Source organism: Alosa alosa, chromosome 10, assembly GCF_017589495.1.
Source record: "Alosa alosa isolate M-15738 ecotype Scorff River chromosome 10, AALO_Geno_1.1, whole genome shotgun sequence".
Classification (NCBI taxonomy): domain Eukaryota; kingdom Metazoa; phylum Chordata; class Actinopteri; order Clupeiformes; family Clupeidae; genus Alosa; species Alosa alosa.
The window spans coordinates 11,149,149-11,173,451 of NC_063198.1; the positions used below are offsets into that span (position 1 = coordinate 11,149,149).

The following is a 24,303-nucleotide window of genomic DNA, read 5'->3' on the forward strand; positions in this document are numbered from 1 at the left end:
AACAGCCGTGTTTTTCAAACCCAGTGCTTTCTAAATCAGGGTAGGGTGTTTCAGGGTGTGCGTGTATGTGTGTATGTGTTTGCGCAGACAGAAAGGTGTGTGTGTGTGAGTGTGTGTGGGGGGGTGCAGGGGTGAGGTGGGGGGTTAACATAACTGCAGCCTGTACAGTAAAATCACCTCCTTAACGGCCCGCTGGTCTCTGCTGACCGGCCGCGCTGTGGCCTCCCCCTCCCTGTGCTACTCTGCTCTGCTCCTGGAGAGGGGTGGCCTGAGGTGGACTGCAGGGCTACTGCGCCGGGAAGGCTTTAATTAGTGAAAGCAGGAGGACATCCTGGTCATCCGTCCATCTGTGTCTCAGCGGAAAAACAACTTTTGATCCCTCCACCCGTTGACAAAATTCCTCCTACTAGTCACACGCACGCACGCTCCTTCCTTCCCTCCCTCCCTCCCTCCCTCCCTCCCTCCCTCTATCCCTCGTTCAACTGACAACTTTTGTTTTCTTTCTCCACTGTGGAGAGTCAGGCAGAAATGAACGATCACGCCGTCCAAGGTACACAAAGTCCGCATGCAACTCTGAGACGCTGTGCTGTTCGCCTCTCTTCTCCTCTCCCCTCCTCTCCTCTCCCTCTTTTTTTCCCTCTTTCTCTCCCTCTCTCTGTATCTCTCTCCGGCTGTATTTTTTTTTCACTTTAATCTACCTCCTTTCAGCCTCCTCTGTGATACAGGCCTTTTGATGTGTGAAGCTCAGGACAGAGAGACGAGAGAGGACAAAGTGCTCAAGGGAGCACGACTGACCTGTTCTGCACTGGTGTACTCCAGTGAAGTCCAGTCACCTTCTGTGCTGACCCCCAGACCCCCACCACCACCCCCCAACCCCCCCCCCCCCCCATGATTCCCCTACCACCAGCTGTGCTTTCCAAACGCACAAGAGAACTCTTTCACTGCGCACGGAGGGAACGTGGAAATGAATGCGCAAAAAATGTCGGACCAGAGAAAGGGAGGGAAGGAGAGAGAGAGAGAGAGAGAGAGAGAGAGAGAGAGAGAGGAGGTAAAGAGAGAGAGAGAGAGAGGAGGTAAAGAGAGAGGCAAAGCCGATGTGACAGCCCTCCTCACGCCCACACTTCCCCCGGCCCCTCCAGTTATGGCTGTCAGTGAGAGCGAGGTGTGAAAGGCTGCAGGTGGAAGGCGCTAGAAGCCATCCGTCAACGCAGGGTAAACACACGCCTGCTTCCTACCAGAGAGGAACGAGAGGGGGCAGGAGGAGGAGGGTGGAGGGGGTGGAGAAGGAATGCTCCAACGGCTTCCAAAAGCCAAAAAGGAAAATACAGCCCACAGGCAGCAGGCGCGAGTGGCAGCGGCACAGGGGCAGCACTGTTAGTGCCGCAACACATACACACACACACACACACACACACACCACAGACGCGCTCTGTTCAGGGAGCGATCGGAGGGAGACGGGCGCTTTCTCCGCGTGGTGCACACCTTAAAGCTTTGTCCGTGGTTCACTTTCCCTCAAAATTGGCAAAAATTCCAAAAAATTGGCGAAAATTCATCCAATTTTGCTTTTGACGATCTCTCTGTCTGTGATTTCACTCCGGGGTCTACACACAGCCCTGGCTATAGAAATGGGAAACATATAGAGTGGTTATATACGCACTGATCTATAGATTATTCCAACCTGCAAGGTAGCTTCAGGAGCACAAACGTTCCTGCTTAGGCTCAGTGGTGAGTCCATGCTGTGTGTCCCTGGCCTGAGGCTTTTGTCTACATTACGGAGCGTTCTGTTTGTTCATCTGCTGTGATGCCTGCGAGGTGTCACTAGACAAGAGCTTTAAACACTGCGCTGGCCTCCTACCTTCGCCAACATTATCCTGGTCTTCGCTACGTCCAGAGGCGTGGTGACAAACGCTGCAATTCCACCTGAAACCACACACACACAAATAAATGTTTTTATTTGGATACAAAAGCAAAAGCATCAAAACAATATATGGTATATTATTAATTTAAAAGAGTAGGTATAAGAAACTTAAGGATATACTGTACACATGTGATGACATACTATACTATACTATACTATACACACACACCTACACACACACACACACACACACACACGGTCAGTGAAAAGGGAAAATCTATTCAGCGCTGACTTGGCTGTCTTGATTTGAGATTTAAAACGGCCGGAGCTTTTGGGAGACGACGAGGACTAACATCCCCTCCAAACACCCACGTAACAACAACAACAACAACAACGCGGAGCAGCTGCAGCAGCAGCCATAGCGGCGGTGGATATTTGCCTTCCACTTGTCAGGGCAGTGCGATGAGCGTCTGAAAGAGGAAGATGACAGATGGACTGCTGAAGTGTTTGGGGCGGTCTGGCAGCACTGTGCTTGCCGGAACTGGCACTGGTTGGCCTGGGTGTGTGTATGTGTGTGTGTGTGTGTGTTGAGACTTTGTGGTGTGTGTGTGGGGGACTTTGTGGTTTGTGTGTGTGTGTGCGTGTGTGTTTATGTGTGTGTGTATGTGTGTGTTGAGACTTTGTGGTGTGTGTGTGGGACTTTGTGGTGTGTGTGTGTGTGTGTGTGTGGGGGGGGGGACTGTGTGTGTGTGTGTGTGTGTATGTGTTGAGACTTTGTGGTGTGTGTGTGTGTGGGGGGCTTTGTGGTGGGTGTGTGTGTGTGTGTGTGTGTGTGTGTGTGTGTGTATGTGTGTGTATGTGTGTGTTGAGACTTTGTGGTGTGTGTGTGTGTGTGGGGGGGACTTTGTGGTGTGTGTGTGTGTGTATGGGGGGTGGGGGCTTTGTGGTGTGAAAAGGCTCTTTCTTAAGGACAGGTTCTCTACCTGCACCAAATCCATCATCCCCTTCCTCCCTTCCCCAGAGCCCCAGAGCGACTCAACTGCTGGAGGGGGAGGCTCAACACACACACACACACACACACACACACACAGGCGCACATCCCCCTCCAAACCACTCGGTCCCCACACACCATAAATTGCAACACCTCCACCTGACAAACTCTTCAATAAGCACACACCTGTATGCTTGTCTACATATACAGACACACACACACACACACACACACACACGCACACGCACACATCTGTAGACACGCATGCACACATAGGCTGACACATCCATGGATCTGCACACACAGAGACACTACACACAGACGGACAGACACACACACACAAACAGACACAGGCATAAAGTGTACACACACACACACACATACACAAAGGCATAAAGTATGTACACAGACACGCACTTTCTCTCTCACTCACTAACACACTGACACACACTCTCTCTCACACACACACACACACACACACACACACACACACACACACACACGGCTCAAGAACACACTCCATTTCCCGCATGACTAAGCTCCAGACTCCATCTCCACCTCAGACCAACTCCACCTCCACTCCTCCCCAGTCCCCCCCCACCCCCACCCCGAAGCGTCCAAGTTGGAAGGCCAAGACACGCAGAGATCCAGGGATGTCCCCACGGTGGGGGAAAAGCAGGCTCAAGGAGCCCAGCGGAGAGTGCCGGGGCCCGGGCCAAAACAGCCTCCGCACCCCTCCTCTCCTCCTACGCCCCTCACGGCCCCCTGAAACTGCGGAGCCGCACAGCAACCCAGAGGGGGCCGCTAAACACAGACATGTGCGGAGCTTATGCTCCACGAAGTGGAAACAAAAATGAGTTTGTCTTTTTCCTGGAGAAAATGGCTGGCTGCTAGCTTGCAGGGAGTGTAAACAATTGAAGTGCTTGGGGCTAGTGGGGGGAATTCATCACTCGTTCCCGCAGTTCATCACCATAGCCCTGCTGCAACACGGACTTTCATTATTACACTTAAGCTTCTGAAGGCAGAACATTTTCCTCATAAGTGTGTGAGTGTTTGCGTATGGATGAGCGTGTGAGTTGTAAGTTGCTAGCGTGTGTGTGTGTGTGTGTGTGTGTAAAGCATCGTCAGAAGGACGTCACGCCTGTCCGTGAGGCCAGAAGAGGAGATGCTTGCCCAGCGGTCTCCATGGGTACGGTACTCTTAAAACTTGCTGTTCTGACAGCCTGTGCCTGAGACTCTAATGTAACAAAATCGCCCGCCGAGGTCCCCTGCCTCGTAAAGCAGCATTTACAATCAAATAACACATCAGATATTAACACAAGGAGTGTCTATGAACTCAATATGCTTTTCTCCAAAACTCAAGGTCAATTTGAAGCCTACAGTGAGCCAATGTCGTGCAAGAAATAAGAGGTTCTCTTAAAGTGAGTCACTTTAGGTTCCACTTTGGTCATAAAGTTACATTAATACAGATTAGCCTGATATAAATTCACATGCTAGGATCACAAAAGTTATTTATGCAAATATAAAAACTCTAGGTCAGAGCTACAACGACCCAATACTCCAATGGTATAAGAGGGATAATTCTCACTGTCTGATTATATGGTGTCTGTGTGCATGTGTGTGAGTTGTGTATGTTTGGTGAGTGCTGATAAGCACACAGATGTCAGTAACTGATATGCTTATAAATATAAAGGTGGTTGTACGTGTGTGTGTGTGTGTGTGTGTGTGTGTGTGTGTGTGTGTGTGTGTGTGTGTGTCTTTATGTGTATTTGAGTGTATTCAGTGTTCTTACATCTGTGTATTATGAAACATATTCAGTATACTTCACTATATATGGATATAATGTACATTATACTGTGGGTGTGTGGGAATGTTTTTCTGTCTGTATGTGTTTACTGTGTATTTACTGTGCACTGTGTGTGTGTGTGTGTGTGTGTGTGTGTGTGTGTGTGTGTGTGTGTACGCAGTGACTGAGTGGGCCGTGAAATGTAGCCCATCCAGGTGGGGTGGCCCGGAGCCACACTTTCACTCCTCAGGGTGCCGTGTCCTCACCGCCTCTCCCTCCCTCCCTCCCTCTCTCTCTTTCCCCATCCCTCTTTCTTTCCTTCCTTCCTTCTCTCTTCCACTCTCCTCCCTCTCCCTCCCTCTCTCAGCCTGTCTCTGTCTCTCTGTCTCTCTCTCTCTCTCTCTCTCTCTAGAGTGTTGCGTCTGTCTGGCACGTCACTGAGAAGGCCCTGAGTTACGGTCCCAGACTGCGTTAAGGGCCTTGTCCAGGCCCGCCACACCACAGGTCAGCCAGCTGCGAGGGCCTCGGCGGGCCCCTGGAGGCCCCGGCCGTCTGGTCCCCCAGGCGCGGGGTCGTGCTGACAGGAAAGCCAGAGACTTGGCGTCCATCTTACGCTCGCTCGCTCGCTAAGGAACTCCGGAGAGGAGTTCGGAGAGGGGGAACTGTTTTGCGCGCTATAAAACCCAAGGATCGATTGAGCAAGCGATCAATCTGTGAGCCATTTCTCTGCCCCCCCCCCCGCCTCATTTCCCTCACAGCCCCTTCAGGCCTGCAGATGATGAAGTGCACTACAGAAAAGAAAGAATTAAAGAAAGAAACAAAGAAAGACAGAAATAAAGATCCTATGTCTAGAAGAGCCAACCTGTGTGGAATGTGTTAGGAATGTGCTTTCAGTAAACTTTAAGATCCTTCTGACCCACCAGAACACCCATCTCTTCTCTACCACACAGAGACACACATCATTCTTATTTGCATTTTCACACACACACACACACACACACACACACACACACACACACACACACTCTTTAACCCTTCTGACACTCACTGGTATACACTCACACACACCACACAAACTCACTGACCATCGGACGGACGGACACACACACACACACACACACACACACACTGTACCCCCCTCCCTCTCTCAAATTCACATACACACACACACTCTCTCCCTCTCTTTCTCTCTCACTCTCTCACACACACACATACACACACACTCTCCATCTCTCCATCTCTCCTTCCCTTTCCCAGAGCTGCATATAATCCCCAGCACCTGCAAAAGCTCCACACACTGCAGCCTGCCAAGAATACAGCGTGTGACCTTGCCTCCATGACCACAGACTCTGTGAGAGAGAGAAAAAGATATAGAGAGAGAGAGAGAGAGAGAGAGAGAGAGAGAGAGAGGGGAAGAAAAGAAGGGAAAAGGAGAGGGAGAGATTATTAGCACGATTGAACACACACACACACACACACACACACATCTGAAGACCCTGTGGGCACGCACACACAAACACACACACACACACACACATCTGAAGACCCTGTGGGCACACACAGGCTGGGGGAATGATGGGAAACTAAATGGCACGGTTATCTGTATGTTCTCCCTTTCCAGCGTGATGTCATTCCCTCCCTCTCCCCATGAAACAAGACAGGCCCTCTCCCCACACACACAAGAGAGAGAGAGAGAGAGAGAGAGAAAGAGAGAGAGAGAAAAAACGAGGAGTCGACCTCAGCAAAAAAAAAAACAGCGATAAACTGCACCCCACATATGCGAACCCAATCATTCGCTGGAAGCAGGAGAGTGTTTGGGCCTTTTATGACTATGTTCATGGGGGTTTGGGCCCTTCCAAATGGGACATACAATGGGAAAATAATACAGTCTGAAGAGATCCACAGCCACACAACCACTGGAGGAGGCTGAAGAAGCGTGCGGCTGTGGGTGTGTTTTTGTGTGTGTGTGTGTGTGTGTACCCTACAGGGCGTTGGGTGTTTACATCAAGCGTGCAGGGGTGAGGAGTGCATACACACACACACACACACACACACGCAAGAACAACAGCAGCTGGGACGTTTGCGTGACTGCCACTTCATTAGTCATCAGCGTTGTCTGAGACGCTGATGGCAGGCGAATGCCCCAGGGGCGGCCCGACAGGTTTGTCCAGAGCCGTGCATAATGAGTCCCGAAAAGTTGGAACAGCAAAAAAAAAAACACACACGACTGCTGCAATCAGTGCACCTTCCATACATGTCAACAAATCAATCTCATAATGTCTTTGACCGAGATGAAGTGCAATGCTCAAGTGCAATGCCCACAAGTGTGCACTGTCTAGTAAACAGAAGCAATGTTCTGGTCCTTTGCATAAATGCTCAGAATTATTCAGAGAATTATTCCAGAAGAGGAGATTGTCTCTCTGGAGGCCTGGCTTGGTTCTCTGAGGGGGTCTGTCGGACTGAGCAGGCAGGGAGAGGAGTGCTGTGAGTGGGAGTGGAGGCCTGCGGGAGGCCCTATCTGCGTGCCAGGCTTCACATGAACTCATAACAGCAATGCCACTGAGTGAATGTGATTGCACACTTTTTCTTGAAGCAGTGCAAACACAATAGCTCTTGGTACACAAATATGCACATAATATGCAAACATGTTGATATCCCATCACAGAAAGGCAAAATATTGAGAGGCGTACAGACACACACACACACTCATAGATATCTTACACACCCAAGAACCCACTAAACGGTTACAGTATATCACACTCATAGATAAATTCACACATACACACTCACACTCCCACACACACACACACACAAAACACACACACACACACACACACACATCCAGAGACACACATACGTACACATACATACAGGAGAGGCTTGGGGTGGGTGTGGGGTGTGTGTGTGTGTGTGTGTGTGTGTGTATTTCAGTGCCAAGATACATCATGTGTGTTTGATTAGGTGGCAGATTAAAGGGGAGGCCTTGTTTCCCCACATCAAAGAGCCGGGCGGCTGGAGGGCCGTCCACACTCCCACTCCTCCTCATGAATAACTAATTGGAAGCAAATCCAGGTTGGCCGCAGAGCACGGCCACGACCACCTCTTCTCTGTTCGCCATGACCTTAAGTTCACCTAGGCAACTGCGGGCATGTGCTTATGTTGGTAACTAAGCGTGTGTGTGTGTGTGTGTGTGCGCGTGTCTGTACATGTATGTGTGTGCTTGAGTATACATATGTGTGTATTAATTTGAGCGTGTGTATGTGTGTTTGTGAGTGTTTGTGTGCGTGCGGTGTGTGTGTGTGGGTGTGTGTGTGTGTGTGTCTGAGTATGTGTGTGTGCTTATGTGTGCTTGTGTGTGGATAGTGTATGTGTATTTGTGTGTGTGTGTGTGTGTGTGTGTGCTTGCTTGTATGTATGTGAGTGCATATATGTGAATGTGTGTGTTGAAATGGCTAGCGAGCGCAAGCCGATAGCGTGAGTCAGGGCTTGTGGAGTAAATAGACTCTGCAAAACTGGCAGGCGGCAGTGCCGGTTTTGGGTGAGTTCATCTGGATCGTAAACACATGGTTTGCTTGGCTGGTTTCAGTCGAGTGGATAATGAGTGCAAGCGACTGGGTGACACTCCGCCGAAAGCTCTTGTGGCCTGTGTGGGTTAGGCCATAACATGCTTTCTTTATTTTTTTTCCCTTTTTTCTTTGGGGGTCCAAACTGTGATGGACGACGTTGGCGCTCGTGGTGAATGGACGATGAGGTGCGGCGTGCGTCTGCGGTGCCTGGACGAGCCGAGAATGATCCATGGTGACTGCCGCCGGCCGGATGAGTGGCGTCTCGCGAGCCCTGCAGGAAACTGGGACGCTAGCAGCAAATAAGCCCTGGGGTGCTAGTTATTGGACTTGGGATACTTTCAACACCACATACAAACCAAATAAGAGCCAATATCTTCACAAGAATACAAGAAGTTTCATCAAGTGCCATTTATCATTTATATCACCCGTCAAACAAGTAGAGCTGATGCTCTCCATGCCGCACGCTGCAGGAGTTTTCAACACATCGTCTGCACGAGTCTTCCTTTCCATGACTTTGATAGTAGCCATAAGAGTCCGGAGTTGGCGGCACAGCTTTGGGTATCTGCATAATATGCTCATATACTCTGCATTAGTGTAATTAGGGTAATTAGTGTGTCATTAGTAATGAGCAACTGCTTAGAAAGATCCAAAAATATTCACCAGTCATGGAGAGAGTGCAAGACATCATCCCCAGACATCATGACAGGCAGGCTGCCATTACAAGACCACACACAGACCAGTAGGGAAAGCTGAGCTGTGTGTGGGTGATTGTAAGCATGTATAACAGCTAGCAGGATAGAAACATTTGACTTTGTCCAAATAAGACCGGTTCACTTTTACATAAAACATGCATGACAAAACCTATTTCAGGTCACAAGAGGTGAGGAGCCCGAATTTGATTTTGATTAAAAGACACTAATAAAAGTGAAGCCTTAAGATAGTTGGCTGCTCATTAATCAAATCGCACGCCAAGCCGAATGACTTTCTGAGTGTTTGGGGAGAGGGGGGTGAGGGCTGGGGGGGGGGATCAAAAGACAGTTCCGTGAAACGGCTGGCCCACGTCCTCCTGGACGCCGGAGGGGAGAGAGAGAGAGAGAGAGAGAGAGAGAGAGAGAGAGAGAGAGAGAGAGAAAGAGGGGCCTCCAACGGCCATTCTCCTTCGATTGTCTCCTCTCCATGCTCTCCTGACTCTAAAGGCCTGCCCAGCACCAGGAGAGCGGACGCAGGCCTTTCAGACGCGAGGGGCCAGATTCCAGGAATGGCCGAGAGAAAAAGACAAGCGAGCCCAGGAAGAAAGAAAGAAACTGAGAGAGAGAGAGAGAGAGAGAGAAAAGAAAGACACTGATGTGATGGACAGAGTAACTGACAGAGAGAGAGAAAGCGAGTACAAGAAAGTAAGTATGAAAAAAGCAAGAAAAGAAAGAAAATTCTAGAGAAAGAGCTGGACAAAGACAGAGGAAGTGGCATCCAGTGAAATGCTTGTCGATGCGGCTCCCCAGTGCAGATGGCCTGGAGAGAATGTCTTTGAACGTGCGAGAGGCTGGGGGGCTCTGAATGACACTTCTTATTCTCCACCAGGCAAGCGGCAGTTCTGTCGCTCCCACAGCTGTGTGCTGCATTGTCCTCTCCAACGGCTTCTTTCTTTCTTTCTCGTTCTCTCTCTCTCTCTCTCTCTCTCTCTCTCTCTCTTCTCTCTCTCTCTCTCTCTCTCTCTCCTCCTGTCTTTCTCTACCCGGCTGCTGGGCTCCAAACGTACTGGAATTTTCTGCTCTCGCCCCAGAGACATGATGTCATTCACACAAACGCTGCATTTTCAAAGAGAAATTACTTTTACTCACTCGGCCAGGGGCAGACAATTGGAGAGTGTGTGTGTGTGTGTGTGTGTGTGTGTGTGTGTGTGTGTGTGTGTGTGTGGGGGGGAACGAAATGCGTTAGCCACGGTTGGAGTTCGTGACAAATCGCGTCTCTTTTTAATCACTGCTATGGCGACCATTAAAAGAGGGCATAATTTCAGAGAGAGAGACAAGAGCAAATGGAGGTTTTCAGGCTGTAAATGTGTCAGGTCATAAGCAGGCTGTTATTCCTTTAGTACACGATCATTACCAGGGAGAATTACAGCTTCTCCACAAACTAAAAAGAGAGAGAAAAGGAAGGAAAGGGAAAAAAAGAAGGGAGTGAGAGAGAGAGGGAGACAGAAAGAGAGGAATAGACAGAGAGAGGGAGCAAAAGACAGGGTGATGGAGAGAAAGAAAGAGACAAAGACAGTTAATGGACAGTAAATGAATTGGGGAACAGTTACCTTCAAGTACTCCCACAGTGGAAACTGCACCAGAGAGAAGGGGATCTAGAAGTGAGGAAATGGGGGACAATTAGTCAAATGTTTACCACAATGAACTGCCCCTGTTCTTTAGGTATGTATGGACAATAAATAAAGTCATAAACCCATACTGTGAAACCCATATACAGTGTATGAGGATGTGGTTGAACTGTAGCATTTATAGCTTTATCTTTTTATCTTTGTTTCAACAACACATTTAACTTGTCATTACACTGAGACGAAACAAGTGTTAAAGCCTTGTATGACTTCTATGACTAAGGTGATCCTTTCCAGTTTGACGGAAATATGATCAGCAAGAAAGCAGGAGCTCATTCCAACAAACGGCATCCCAAGTGGCATGACAAGACAACTCTTACAACCTGAACGGCAGCCATGCAAGTCGGGAACAAGAGACCCTGATGGCAAACTGTCAAACAACAGCGAGTTGTGTCAGGAACAGAGAAACTGACACCTATAGCGTTGTCAGGAGGAGAGCAGTCAGAGCGACTTTCGTATACCTTCAACAAGGCACATAACAATGTCTTAATATGCACTTCACCATGATCAATTTGAAAGCTCAATTTCAATAGTATTTGCAAGCTATTATGTTCAGCTTATTCCTGATTTCCTTTTTTTTTGTTAGAACAAATGCAGAAATATTTCCTAACATGAATTTCGAATCATGGATTGTACCTTTAATAGAAGATGCCTTTTGTCAATATGACAACGTGACACTGGAATTTGCGAAACACGTATAAGAAGAGGGGAAACTGCAAATACTACAGGACCTTTCTGTCCTGTACTCACCTAGTGCAAACTGCATCTAGATGTTAAAGGTGCAGTCAGCGATTGCGCATGAAGTCACACTTGTTTATTTACATTTCTTAACAGACACCTTTGTCTAACGAGGTATGTCACATTTTATCCAAGGACCAAACAAAACACATTATAGGCTACTTTTACGTGTGTACTCACGGGAGCGAGCAGATCGTGAAGAAACGTTCGCTGAATGTGACAAAAAAATATGATGGGCTTGAAATTGCGTACAATCGCTGACTGCACCTTTAAGCATAAAGTGCCTACAACTCAATTCTACATCATGCAATGCTGGCCTATGAGACAAACAGCTGTCTTAGGAGACATCATTATGTTTTTTTTGTGACTATTATTAATAGAAATAGGGCAAATGTGCTGCATGATTTCACCACACACGATATCACATGCCTCCGACTCAAGGGACGAGAAGTGGTTGTTTGTTTCACCCCTACAGGAAATAACATATCGAATAATAATAATTTTAAAAATCACCACAGATCAAGTGTATGAAATTCCCTCCCAGCAGCTGTGTGCTCTAGTGCTCGTCAGTGAGAGAGCCAAGTGCACTCTCACCACTGGAAAAAGTACATTTCCAAATAAAGAAAGAAAACACACACACACACACACACACACACACACACACACACACACACACACACACATACACACACACACACACACACACACACAATCCACCTGTCTTTTATTATGGGCAGGACAGTGCCAACCTTTCCAGACACCAGCACAGAGAAGGAGACAGACAGAGAGAGAGAGAGAGAGAGAGAGAGAGAGAGACAGAGACAGAGAGAGAGAGAGACAGGAGAGAGACAGAGAGACACAGAGAGACAGAGAGACAGAGAGACAGAGAGACAGAGAGACAGAGAGACAGAGAGACAGAGAGAGAGAGAGAGAGAGAGAGATATGAGTCGAAAACAAGAGGAGAGAAACTATGTGTGTGAGACATTTTCAGGCAATCATCTGGTGAAGCAGAGCATGATTTACATGTGGATGTCGCACCTCTGGCAGAAGGGTGCGCGTGTGAGACGCAGGTGGTCAGCCTCACACTGGCCAGACAGCCATGGACACTGGGTCCAGGGCTGATGGGAAGGGAAGGGAGGAGGGAGGCCTCTCTCTCTCTCTCTCAGCTGGGGCGGGCGGCCAGTTAGCCCATTTCTTTACGACAGCGCGTGCGGAGTCGGACAGTGATGGGTGATTTAAGCATGCGCCGCTCCTTGTGTCAGTCTGGCTAAACGCTGACATAAATACCACAAATAAATCACCAGAACAACACACTTTTTTTGTGCAGCTAAAGGCTATGTTGCTGATCCAGCAATGATCCCAGAGGCACACACACAACACAACAAAACATGGGGAGAGGAAGACACAGAGGCAGAGGGAGTAAACAGTACCATGCAAATCATTCACTCGGTTATTAGACCCCTTTAAAGCTGCCATAATGACAACTGATGGACCTTAAGGCACTGCTCCTACATCTACCAGCCAATCATTTCAAGGGAACGTCCATATCAGAACCGAGTCCTTCTTCAGTAGTTTTAGAGAGATACAAAAGTAAATTTAGTCAAAACCTAGCGACAAAACAGAGAGTGTGTGTGATTGGGGGGTGTAGAGAGTGTGTGTGTGTGAGATTGGAGGGGGGGTGTAGAGAGTGTGTGTGTGTGATTGAGGGGTGATGGGAGGTAGTGAGGAAGAGAGTGGCCCCATGTCGGAGGGCCCGTCCCCTCAGGGCAGACTCTCCATATTAATATTCACAGAGGGCAGAGGGCACAGCACAAATCTGCTGCACACATGCTGTGCCGCGCTTCATGCCAGTACATATAAAAAGCACATGCCTCCACTCCTCTCTCTCTCTTTTCCCCTCTCTCTTCCTCCATATCTCTCTCTCAACCTCCCACCCTCATTCCTTAGTCTGCTGCTTGCTTCTCTTTCCCCCTTCATATTTTTTCTCTCTCTCTCTCTCTCTCTCTCTCTCTCTCCCTCCCTCCCTCCCTCCCTCTCTCCCTGATGCTGCCTGGCATGGTTTGGCGTAATGATGATCCCCGTCTAAACTTGGTAAAGCCGTCCTCCTTTGAACCTCCCCGTGACGGTGCGTTTCACAGTGTTGGCCGCGGGACGAGGACAACGTGAAATGCACGGCTGCGCTCCAGCTCGCTTGTAAACGGCGGGACTGTGAAGGGGGTCTACTTTTGTGACAGATGATAAATAAACGCCGTCCAAATCAAACACGCCTTCGCTCACGCACGTGGCCCCTCAGATTGGCCACCGTTGTTAGCCCAGATGCTAATTTAATATCGCCGTCCTGAGAGGGGGAGGTTTGTCTGATCAGGTGCAGATGCACTGTTCTTTTCATTTCGTTTCAACTTGTGCAACGCTGAATTCACAAATGCTACATCCGAGCCTAAATGCTGTGCGATCTTATGTGCGAGAACTTGGATTCGAGAGGAATCCAACGCCTGCAACTCCCACCCACTCAATAAAGTCGTCCACAATCTGAAAAGCAGGGACATTCAACAGCCGGTCATTCAGGCATACATTTACCAAGGTGGAGGTACAAGGTTTTATTAGACAATGCTGACTGCAGATGGCTGGGAAAGTGAGAAGAACAGACTGTCAGTAATCCAGTCACTGGCCCCTGCTAGAGTCTGCTCCCCAGCATAGCTAAAGTTGAAATGAAGCAGCTTCATCATGAGGTCCTACAGTTTGAAACCATTTGTAATGCAAACGGTTGGGTATTAGTGTGAATATATTTGTGTGTGTGTGTAGTGTAGGGGTGTGGGGGTGTAGGACTCATTTCCTGCATCAGTGTGTGCTACAGTATAAGACTCTGTTATGAGTGGATGGAACTGACACACAGATGTTTATCACCAAGTCCATTCCAGCAATGTCATTCATCAGCACCCTGACCTCAAACACCTGTGTCATTTAACAATAGCAGGACAACCTGCCAAGATTGTGTGTGTGTGTGTGTGTGTGTGTGTGTGTGTGTGTGTGTGTGTGTGTGTGTGTGTGTGTGTGTGTGTGTGTGTGTGTGTGTGTGTGTGTGTGTGTTAGTCAGTGGAAAGAAAGCTGGATGTCTGGAACTTATGACTGTGAATCACATGCGGTCACAGTCTTGTGGGAGTGAGAGTGCATGTGTGAGCCTGTGAGAGCGCATGTGTTTGTATGTACAGTTGTGCTCATAAGTTTACACACACAGCCAATCTCTAGGTATGGTGAAGGGTATGTGATGATGTGGGGGTATTTTAATATTTTTAGTCAACTTTAGCATGGGTGTGTAAACTGTATGTCTGTGTATATATGTGTGTGTGTGTGTGTGTGTGTGTGTGTGTGTGTGTGTGTGTGTGTGTGTGTGTGTGTGTGTGTGTATCTGTTTGTGGCCCTGCGATACTTTATCATTGGCAGATAAAGACGAGCGTCCCGGTTGTCACTCTGTCCAGCGCATTAGTATTCCCCGTGGCTGCGGCCTGTCGTGGGCCGTTACGGGCCAGCGTGGCCTCCGCCTTCAGCTGGAACACACGTCAAAATACATTTCCATCCAGCCCGATTGCAGAGGTCGCCTCTGCCTGCAATTTGACAAACGACTTTAATAGGTCAGACGGCCTGTGCGGAATAGCAATGAACCTGTCCGTCGTGATGCAACTCATGCAAGTCGCAGTGCTGTCTTGGCCAGCGGAATGACCAGTCCTTCTTTGCGAGGCTGAGGCAGGCTCGCCCAGTTCTCAACCGCATTCAGTGCTCAGTGGCGTTTACGAGCAGTCAGCGTCAAAGCTCGATTTGAATTGTGAGCCGCGCTAAAGCAAATGAATTAACCCACAGATTCGCCCGATAAGGCGCAGCAGACGGTTGGCGATAAATTTGAATCCGCTCTTGCCACATAATAACGGCCTTGACGTACAGCTGGTAGTTTGCTGCACTGATAATTTATTAGCTGAGTGAAAGGAGACGTTTGTGGGGACTGTTCAGTTACATACGGGCGTACACACACGTACACACACACACACACACACACACACCTTACAAAGACCTTCCACAGGTTGGTAGGTTGCCTGCAGCTAACGGAGCTGAAGCTGCTCATTGTGACAAGGCACTTGAAAACACAACCGTTCTCAACGCCCTTCACTGCTCCCTGAGAAGGGGTCTGCACACACACACACGCACACACACACGCACGCACGCACGCACTGACATGTTTAAGAGCCCACAGGATGCGTGACAGCTGGGGTTATTTACTGTCCCCTGACACAGACAAAGAACTTCTCTCAGCAGCCCCGCACAAACCCACACCACCAGCGACAGTGTGGAGCAGAGGTGCAGTCTAACACGCACACACACACGCGCGCGCGCACACGCACACGCACACGCACACGCCTCAAGGTAGCGACGGGGCCCCAAAGAGGCATCCAAAGAGGCATCCACAGAGGCACTGACGGTCACTGAGTGGTACTGGGGTTGGGGAGGAGAGACTGATTCAACTTTGACAAGAGTTTGAGACAGGAAATTGAAAAAAAAAACTGCTTTTGTCTAATAAACAAAAGACATGATCTACCTGAAGTTGCAGTCAGCAAAAAAAAAAGAAATGATAAGAGATGATGAGAACAAAAGAGAACAATGCTAAATAAAATCTTGAGTTGAGAGTAAGCAAGGGATAAAGAAGGATGGAAGAAGGATAAGGATTCCCCAGTGCATTCTGGGAAGATTCCTGGAGCAAGGGAGCTGGGAACTGAGACAGATGTAATAAGGGAGAAATATGGCATAAATGTGTGTATTTTGTGTATTTGTTATATTTGTGTGTGTGTGTGTGTGTGTATGTGTGTGTGTTGGGGGGTGGGGATGGGATTGTGCAACAGGATGCAGATGCGAGTCAGATGGCTGGCCCAGCCATGGGCGCAGTCTGATTGGCCAGGAAGCGGGATCCCAGCGAGCCCGGTCCGAAGACGCTGCGAGGTGAGCAGGAAATCTGCGGCCCCGGACCTAATCCCACATTTATTACCTGCTAATGCAGCTGGCCTGACCGCTCCCGTCCGTACGGCCAAGGATCCCCCTCTCCCTCTCTCGCCTCCTCATCCCACTCTCTCCTGTGACGGCTGAATTTCACAGTTCTCCCAATAGCAAGCCTGGCTAGCACCTTTACGCAAGATGTGTGCGATTATATAGTTGAAGAGGCTGGCTTGCAAAGAAAAAGTTCACTCGGGAACACACGAGCGGTCAAACAGTCTGAGACTTTGTTCTCTCGGGAGTTTTTTTTGGCTTTCGCTTGCTTTGTTTTAACCAGTGTGCACAAACACAACCTAGCATATTGGATGTCTAATTAATTCTCAGGTTCATTAAAACGTGTTCTTTATTTGCGGTGAGCCGTCAGATCGATAAATCACTGGAGCTGAGCAGCAAGAACGCAAGCTGTCCGCTCTCTCTTGTTTCATCATGCTAACTAATAAGCTTTTCCAACCTGTTTGCCTACAGTGATTTACGACGTCCGTCAGGGGCTGTTTTGCTTTGTGCATGTTAGATAAACTCTGCCTCCAGCTTGTGTGTGTGTGTGTGTGTGTGTGTGTGTGTGTGTGTCCATGCGTGTGTATGTGTGTGACAGTTGGCTGATCGGCCCACTGCATGTCATTCTTCTGAGAGCAGATCTGTTATCTTTGGTTCTCCCTCACACCGCTGAGGGCTAAAAACCAAAAAGGTATTTTGCAATTAAAATTCTCACCGCAAGACTCCGCGGACCTGCTCGACTAACGTGACCACGTCCACGTGCCCCATCAATCTGGATTAGTGCCGGATCTCAATTAGGTCTTCACTTGCCTGTCTTAAGCCGTCCGTAATTGGCAATATCCTCCATTTAAATTATAATCGCAGAAGCAGATCATCCACGGGGGTGATTTACGAGCAAGACAAAAAGTGGGATGGAGGGAGGGAGTGAGAGAGAGATGAGGGAGAGGTTGGGGGTTAAAAAAAGAGGTAACAAACTCTTATCTTAAACACGGTAATCTAATGTCACACCTCGTTATGAATCAGGCGGGAGCCGAGTGGTCTTATCGCGTGGCCCCCGGCCTGGGAGAGCAGATTATGACATCGATACCAGCGGAGCGTCAGTAAGACCTCGAGGGGGAGAGAGAAGGCCTTTTAGGAAAACAAAATAAACACATAAATAAGGGGAGCGGAGGGATTGGGTAGGGGGGGAGTAGAGCGGAGGCCTGCACCGGACAGTGTGAGCAGTCAACCAGCACTCTGCCCAACGTGGTGCCCAACGTGGTGCACAGTGTGTGTGTGTGTGTGTGTGTGTGAAAGGGGGGTCTGTGGAGTGTTACAGGCTCCCTGACAGCTGTGTGTTCCTGCCAGAGAGAGAGAAAGAGAGAGAGAGAGGGGGGAGAGAAAAAGAGGTGGTAAGAGAAAGAGAGATAAAACTTGAATAAACACAGATACACACAGTCCTTTGGCTTGCATGCACACGCAGTGCAGGCACAGGCACAGGCACACACACACAAACACACACACACCCACACACACACAAACTTCTGAGTGTGCACTGTGTGAGCCAGTCAGCACAGGGGCACTTTTAGGGGGGTGGTGGGGTAAGTTTGGGGCAGGTTTGAGCGTGAGTATAACACTTCACTGTGCCTTGCACAGTTTCATTCGTTTCTGTATTTGTCTTTAAAGCCTGTAAAACAGGTTGGCCTGTGAAAACGTGGCAAGTGTGTTCTGCGCAGACCATCAACATCGACACCTGAGGCTCTGTCACCACCCCCACCACCACACTGAATTTGTGTGCACTTGCCGGAGAATTTCGTCTGACAGCTTTGAATGCCACAGTGCAAGAAGTGTGTGTTTGAACATGCATAGCCACAATTCTGACTCAATTCCCATCAGCCTGTGCAGATAGAGACAGAGAGAGTCTGTGGGCGCAACAGTGAGAGAGAGAGAGTGATAAAGAGAGAGAAAGAGATAACACAACAATATTCTTGACAAATTAAGACATGTCCTAAAGTTTGAGCAGGTGTCGGGGGGTGGGGTGGGGTGGGGTGTTAGATAGTTTGGAATAAGCCTGCTGGCAAACATTCAACACAACAATTCCAACACTATTAGACACCATTCCCAGAAACAGGGCATAATATTTACATTGTGTGGGCCCCTTTTTTTCTGTCCGGGCAAACATTTGGCCCACTGTTGCCATTGAGGATGTCTGACATGGCAGCCAAAGGAAAGAGGTGGAAAGAGACAAGCCACAGCCCTATCAACAGGCCACTGGCTTATACAACCTATAACAAATAATCCACTGACAGAAGATGAAACTCCCCCAAAACCAGACTACTGCACACACATGCAGACAGACACACACACACAGACACATACAGACACAGACACACAAACACACACACACACACACACACGCTGTGTCCCCGCCACAGATTTCAGCACATGAGGCCTGGCCTTAAGTGGCTCATAAGACATTACAAAGTTTCCCCTTCAGAGCAAGTGATGTCAGAGGGAGTCTTTTAGTTAGCCAATTAATTATCAGCTAGTTTGACAACACATGTCCCCCCAGAGAGGTTTTTTTTCTCTTCGTTGGAGCAGGTGGAGAAGTGCAGGGGGTGAGGGGGGATCTGGTGGTTGGAAAACAGGGGGGGTAGAGATGGGGGTAGAGGTGGTGTTGGCAGACCAATTAGGCGCTGACAGGTTGGAGGAGATGGATGGCAGCCTGCGGTGTCGAGCGGAGACGGAGTGGGGTTGGGGGGTGCGTGTGTGCCCCCGGACTGCGCACTCCCGTCACCCCCGGCGACGCAGCTGCGGCATGTCTGAAGGCTGACGCAGGCTGGGGAAGGGGACGAGGCGGGGCGGGGCGGGGATCAGGATGGGATAAAACGGCTGTGCACAGGAGAGAGGACTAACACTCTCAAACAGCCTCAAACGGCAACCCACCACTACTGTTCCGAGCCTAAGGGAAGACTTCAGCTGAAAACTCGTGTAACATTATTAGGGCTTCAGCAGCAGAAAGCTATGAGAGAGAGAGAGAGAGAGAGAAGAGACATCCAGATTAAGAGGGAGAGAGCAAGCAACCATGCTCCAGATTAAGAGGGAGACAGCAAGCAACCATGCTGCAGACACAGACCAGACCTAGTGCCTTTGTTTCCAGAAACACCAATTATAGCTGGAAAAACAGAACAGAATGCCCAGATGAAAAACCAACAATAAAGCAGAAACAAAGATATGTCCACCATTTTATCTGCTCAGCAGAACACAGCACACAGGAGAGTCCAGGCCTGGCCGCACCTCAGCTTTATGACACACTCAGGCCGGACAGCCCACCCCCCCCCCCCCCCAGCCGACGTCCAGGCCCCCCCACGATGTCCAGTCACCGGCCCAACCTCTGGGTCCAACGTGGCTCTGCAGACCGCAGGGGCCCCTTACATTCTCACAGCAACATTTGCTCTGTGCTGGGTGTCTGTTTTCTCTCTCTCTTCGGTGTGTGTGTGTGTGTGTGCGTGTCTTTTTGTCTGCAAATGTATTTGTGTGTGTGTGTGTGTGTGTGTGTGTGTGTGTGTCTATACTGTATATGTATGTGTGTATGTGTGCATGCATCTTTGTGTCTGCAAATGTATATGTGTGTGTGTGTGTGTGTGTGTGTGTGTGTGTGTGTGTGTGCACAGATTTATATATTTGCTGACATGAAGCAGTGACATCATGCGCCTGCTCACCCGCCCTGACCCCAGGCTGCTTCCTACAGATGTCTCCAGCCGTCGCGAGCGGTTACTTGAGCTAAACTAAACATCGATGTCAGAGTGTTCACTCGCTCGCTCGCCCCGGCAGGTGCCTCCGACACAGCGGCCGTGCAGCGCGAGCGTTTCCCAGGACACCACCCCAAAACAACACCACGGCTGCTCCCACACAGTCGGGCGCAAAAGGGGAGTTTTTGCATGATTGGTTGATTTTATACCGCGGGGAATACTGCACAGAGTAGCTCCGTTGCACAAGCCCTTTGCAGGTCATTCAACTCGGTGAATTCCCTCCAGCCACAGATTCAATTGGGGTGACTTTCATACACGACCCTTTTTTAAAACACGCATGATGAATAACACTGAGAAGAACTCAATGGAATTTGAGTTCAGCTACAGGGTTGAATGGCACCTCAATGCCATTTCATTTCCAGGGGTTAAAGAATGTTAAAAATGATGGAGTCACATAGTGATGTAAGGGCAGTGGCATATTAAACCCACATAATTCACGATCCACCTTTTTTTCCTGCCACTATGAGTATGTAGGGGATGGGGGTAGGGCTTTGAAGGATTAAGCCGTCTGGAGTGTGAGAGTGTGTGTGTGAGTGAGTGTGTGAGTGTGTAAGTGTGGGTGGTTGGGAATGGGTTGAGGATGTGCACTGCTGTATAGGAAGCTGGAGGTGGGTTGCACCTCAACCAGAGCCCAAGAGAGAGAGACAGACAGAGCTGGAGAGAGAATGAAAAGAGAGAGAGAGAGAGAGAGAGAGAGAGAAAAGAGAGAAAGCGAGAGAAAGAGATGCAGAGAGGGATAAATCACAGCGCAGCACGAGGCGCCGGGGCTTGCCCTGTAATTAGAGGTTAACCTCAGTCTGGTTTTACAAGGCCGTTCTTCCTTCATGAGGGGAAAAGCACATAGCGCTCACTTATATTCTCGCGCACTAACTTTCTCCTTCCTCACTCATTCTCTCTCCCTCTCCCTCTCTCTGTTACTGTTCATAAACCCCTGCTGTTCATCATCGCACTCATCCAATCAACACAAACTTGCGATCCATCACTCTCTCTGCCATACCGGAAGCGGGTCTCGGCTCCACGCAGTCCCGGTACTGATGGCGGGCAGGGGTTCTGGCGAGAGGCTTGGCGGCAGCCTGAGGCACTCTCGTCGGTGCAGGGTTCAGTACGGTTCGCACCGCTGCAGCTCCAGGACACATTCCTGTTTAGGTCACAGGTCTAAGGAGGTGTTTTTGGTCGGGGGGGGGGGGTGTTTTCAGAGAACCCCATTTCTCCACAAGCCCCCATCCCAGGCTAGCCCCCCCCCTTTCTACCTCCAAAAGCCTCCTGCACCCCCCGCCCCACCACCACCCTCCCTGATCGCTCGGCCTGCTTCTCGGCGTTCCGCGCCAGACCGTCTGCGGTAATTGGAACCACATGCGAGGCTGCGATCGTTTTCTGCCCCGATTGAGGCAAACACGCAGAAAATTGTGGGAAGCAAACATAGCCCTGAGACCTGTGGAGATATGCTAATCAGCACGGCCCCCTCCCTGTGCGACAGTGTGTCTGAAATAAACACCCCCACCACCACACACACACACACACACTACACAGTGCAAAACACTATGGAGAGTCCAAGAGTTACAGAACAAGATAAGGGTTGCACAAAGTACTGTAGCTCCATTGACACATAAATCAAATGTTCAGTGTCAATGTTTGACAGATTGGATGAAAAAAAAAAAACATCTCTGGCAGAAGTATGAGGACACGTTCAATAAAATAAAATGTTGATGCTCGATGGACTGGATGAAGCAAAGGGGAAAAAAAAAACATATCTGGCAGAATTGTAAAGACATGTTCAGAAACTGTAGCTTCCGGTGTGTGTGCTACAAGAATCGTTCCAAGTGAAAACGCTTGGCTTCAGCGTCCTCCTCGTCCAAAGATTACCGGTTGGCCACCACTGGCCGTCTCGAGATCTATAGGTCTGCTCTGCCTGACCTGAGACAGAACTACGGCGTGCGCGAGTGCCCAATGTGTCTGCGGGCCGATTTGATCCCTACCCTCGGCGCTCGTGACTCATGACATAATAACGTACAAGAGAGTGCCGCAATCCCGAAAAATTAAGGTTGCATTAACTCGCCATTCTTGTGGGTGAAATAACTCATGGTGAGTGATTACAGCAGCCAGGTGATAAGTGGGATACCGAGGGCTTTATCACTGCAGTGTCACTTTTTCAAGCCCTCGAGTCTGAATTATGTTGGCTTAAATGGGAGCCGGGACTGATTTGCGACATCAGTTCCTTGATGAAAATGCGCTGTTGACAATATGTTAAGGCTAAGCTTTGGAAGACACATAAAAACGTACATTACTGCACCTTTTGTGTAAGCCCCAGGACTCAGAAATCTATCTGCCTGCTGTGCTTGGCTTCCTCTACCAAAGCCAGATCTCCCAACTTGCCTTGGATGTAATATATAAATATGTGTGTGTGTGTGTGTGTGTGTGTGTTAGCATGCAGAGAGGGAGGAGAACGAAAGAAAGTGGAAGAAAAGAGAGAAAAAAAAGAGAGAAAGACAGAGAGAGAGAGAGAGAGAGAGAGAGAGAGAGAGACTAATGTGCATTGCATTGCTTTACATCCAGAGCCGCTCAACTGGTCATCAGCAAGAGCCTAAGCCAGTGTCATGTTCTATCCAGATGTATTAGACTTCAGCTCTAATCTGCGTTGGGCTTCCCAGAGACCGGACCTGCCAACAAGCGTCCTACTGAGAGTGTCAAAAGAGCGAGGAGGACGAGAGAGAGAGAGAGAGAGAGAGCACGAGAGAGAGAGCACGACAACAACCAACAACCTGTCAGGCTGATGAAAACAAACCGCGTTGGCCTCCTCAATGCTCCCCCTTTCCCACACCTCCCATAGTGCAGACACACACACACAAACACTTGCCCCCCTTTTTTCCTACCATACAGGACGTACACAATCACACGCGCAGTGATGGGACATATTAGGACATCCTCATCATCCCACAGCTGTATGGTAAAGTTATGATGCCGTTTCCAGGCATCGGAGCGCCAGGATTCCTTATTAAAGGGTCCGGAAAAGCCCCCCCTCCCAGCCTGGGAACGTCCAGGCAATCGCTTCAGATTTTATGCAGTGTCGACAGTCGCTCCGCACACACGCGCATGCTGTGAGGGCCGTCCAGCCAGGCCAAATGGGTTAATCAGTCACCGGGCGTGATGAATGTCCATCACAAAATAAAAACCCTGGATGCCTGTCAACTGCCTCTTGGTCCGCGCCGAGGCTACCGCTGGGAAGATGTAACCCAACTCTCGCAGTCAGCCTGAGCCGCAAAAAGGATTGGGGCACTGTCACTCGGTCTTTAGTTGGCCCTGCGGCGCGTCTGTCTCTCTGTCTGTCTCTCTCTCTGTCTGTGTGTGTGTGTGTGTGTGTGTGTGTGTGTGTGTGTGTGTGTGTGTGTGTGTGTGTGTGTGTGTGTGTGTGTGTGTGTGTGCTTGTGTCTGCTAAAGAGGGCTGCGTCTTGGCAGCTGTATGTGTGTGTTTAGAGGCCTGCACAGTGAACCCAGCACTCGGGGGTGTGTAATTGGGTGGGGTGGGGTGGGGTGCCAGAGCAGGAATAATCTAGGTGCTGATGGTGAGGAAGCCGGACCTCGTGGTCCCCCGTGGGAAGAGGATTACTGAAAGGACACTGTGGTTGCTTTGCTTGGGGGGTAGGTGAGGCTCGTGGGGAGTGTGGCACTTGTGCACGAAAAGGAGACTAAGAGGGAAGGGCGAGTTCAGTATGTGGATGTGGAGGTGGAGGACAGTGTGTGTGTGTGTGTGTGTGTGTGTGTGTGTGTGTGTGTGTGAAAAAGTCTGTATGGAGTGTGTGTATATTAAGAGTGTGTGTGTGGTGTGTGATGTGCCTGTTAGTGTGTGTGCGTGTGTGTGTGTGTGTGTGTGCTAGAAGGGCGGTGGTGGTGGGGGTCTGAATGTCTCAGGGAGCAGCTGGGTCTCTTCTCGGCTCCCTGTCTTGAGTTCAGTGCCAGCACCAATAGGCTCGGACGTCCTGCCAAACTCAAGCGGACGCGCTGTTCCTCCCCACAAATACTCCCGATCTCCCCAACCCCCCCACTCCCCCTCCAACACCCCCCCTCCCTCCAACTCACCCCCGCCCCCCCCCCCCCACACTCTCCCTCCTGCCAACCTTGCTCAAACAGCAGAGTCATTCCAATGAGAAACGCATTTATAAGAAAGTCCCTTTAA

The 24,303-nt window shown here is 49.5% G+C and overlaps 1 protein-coding gene across 1 annotated transcript in view; it reads right to left on the minus strand.

Annotated features, from left to right (window-relative positions):
- The window catches only part of slc25a26 (solute carrier family 25 member 26), a 47,874-nt gene that overhangs the window by 5,456 nt on the left and 18,115 nt on the right, over nt 1-24,303 (minus strand). The window contains exons 6-8 of the mRNA XM_048253930.1: nt 10,501-10,545; nt 5,915-5,984; nt 1,856-1,920 (exon numbers count right to left, since the gene is read on the minus strand). Coding sequence (XP_048109887.1) covers nt 1,856-1,920; nt 5,915-5,984; nt 10,501-10,545 — 180 coding nt within the window. The remainder of the gene's footprint in view (nt 1-1,855; nt 1,921-5,914; nt 5,985-10,500; nt 10,546-24,303) is intronic.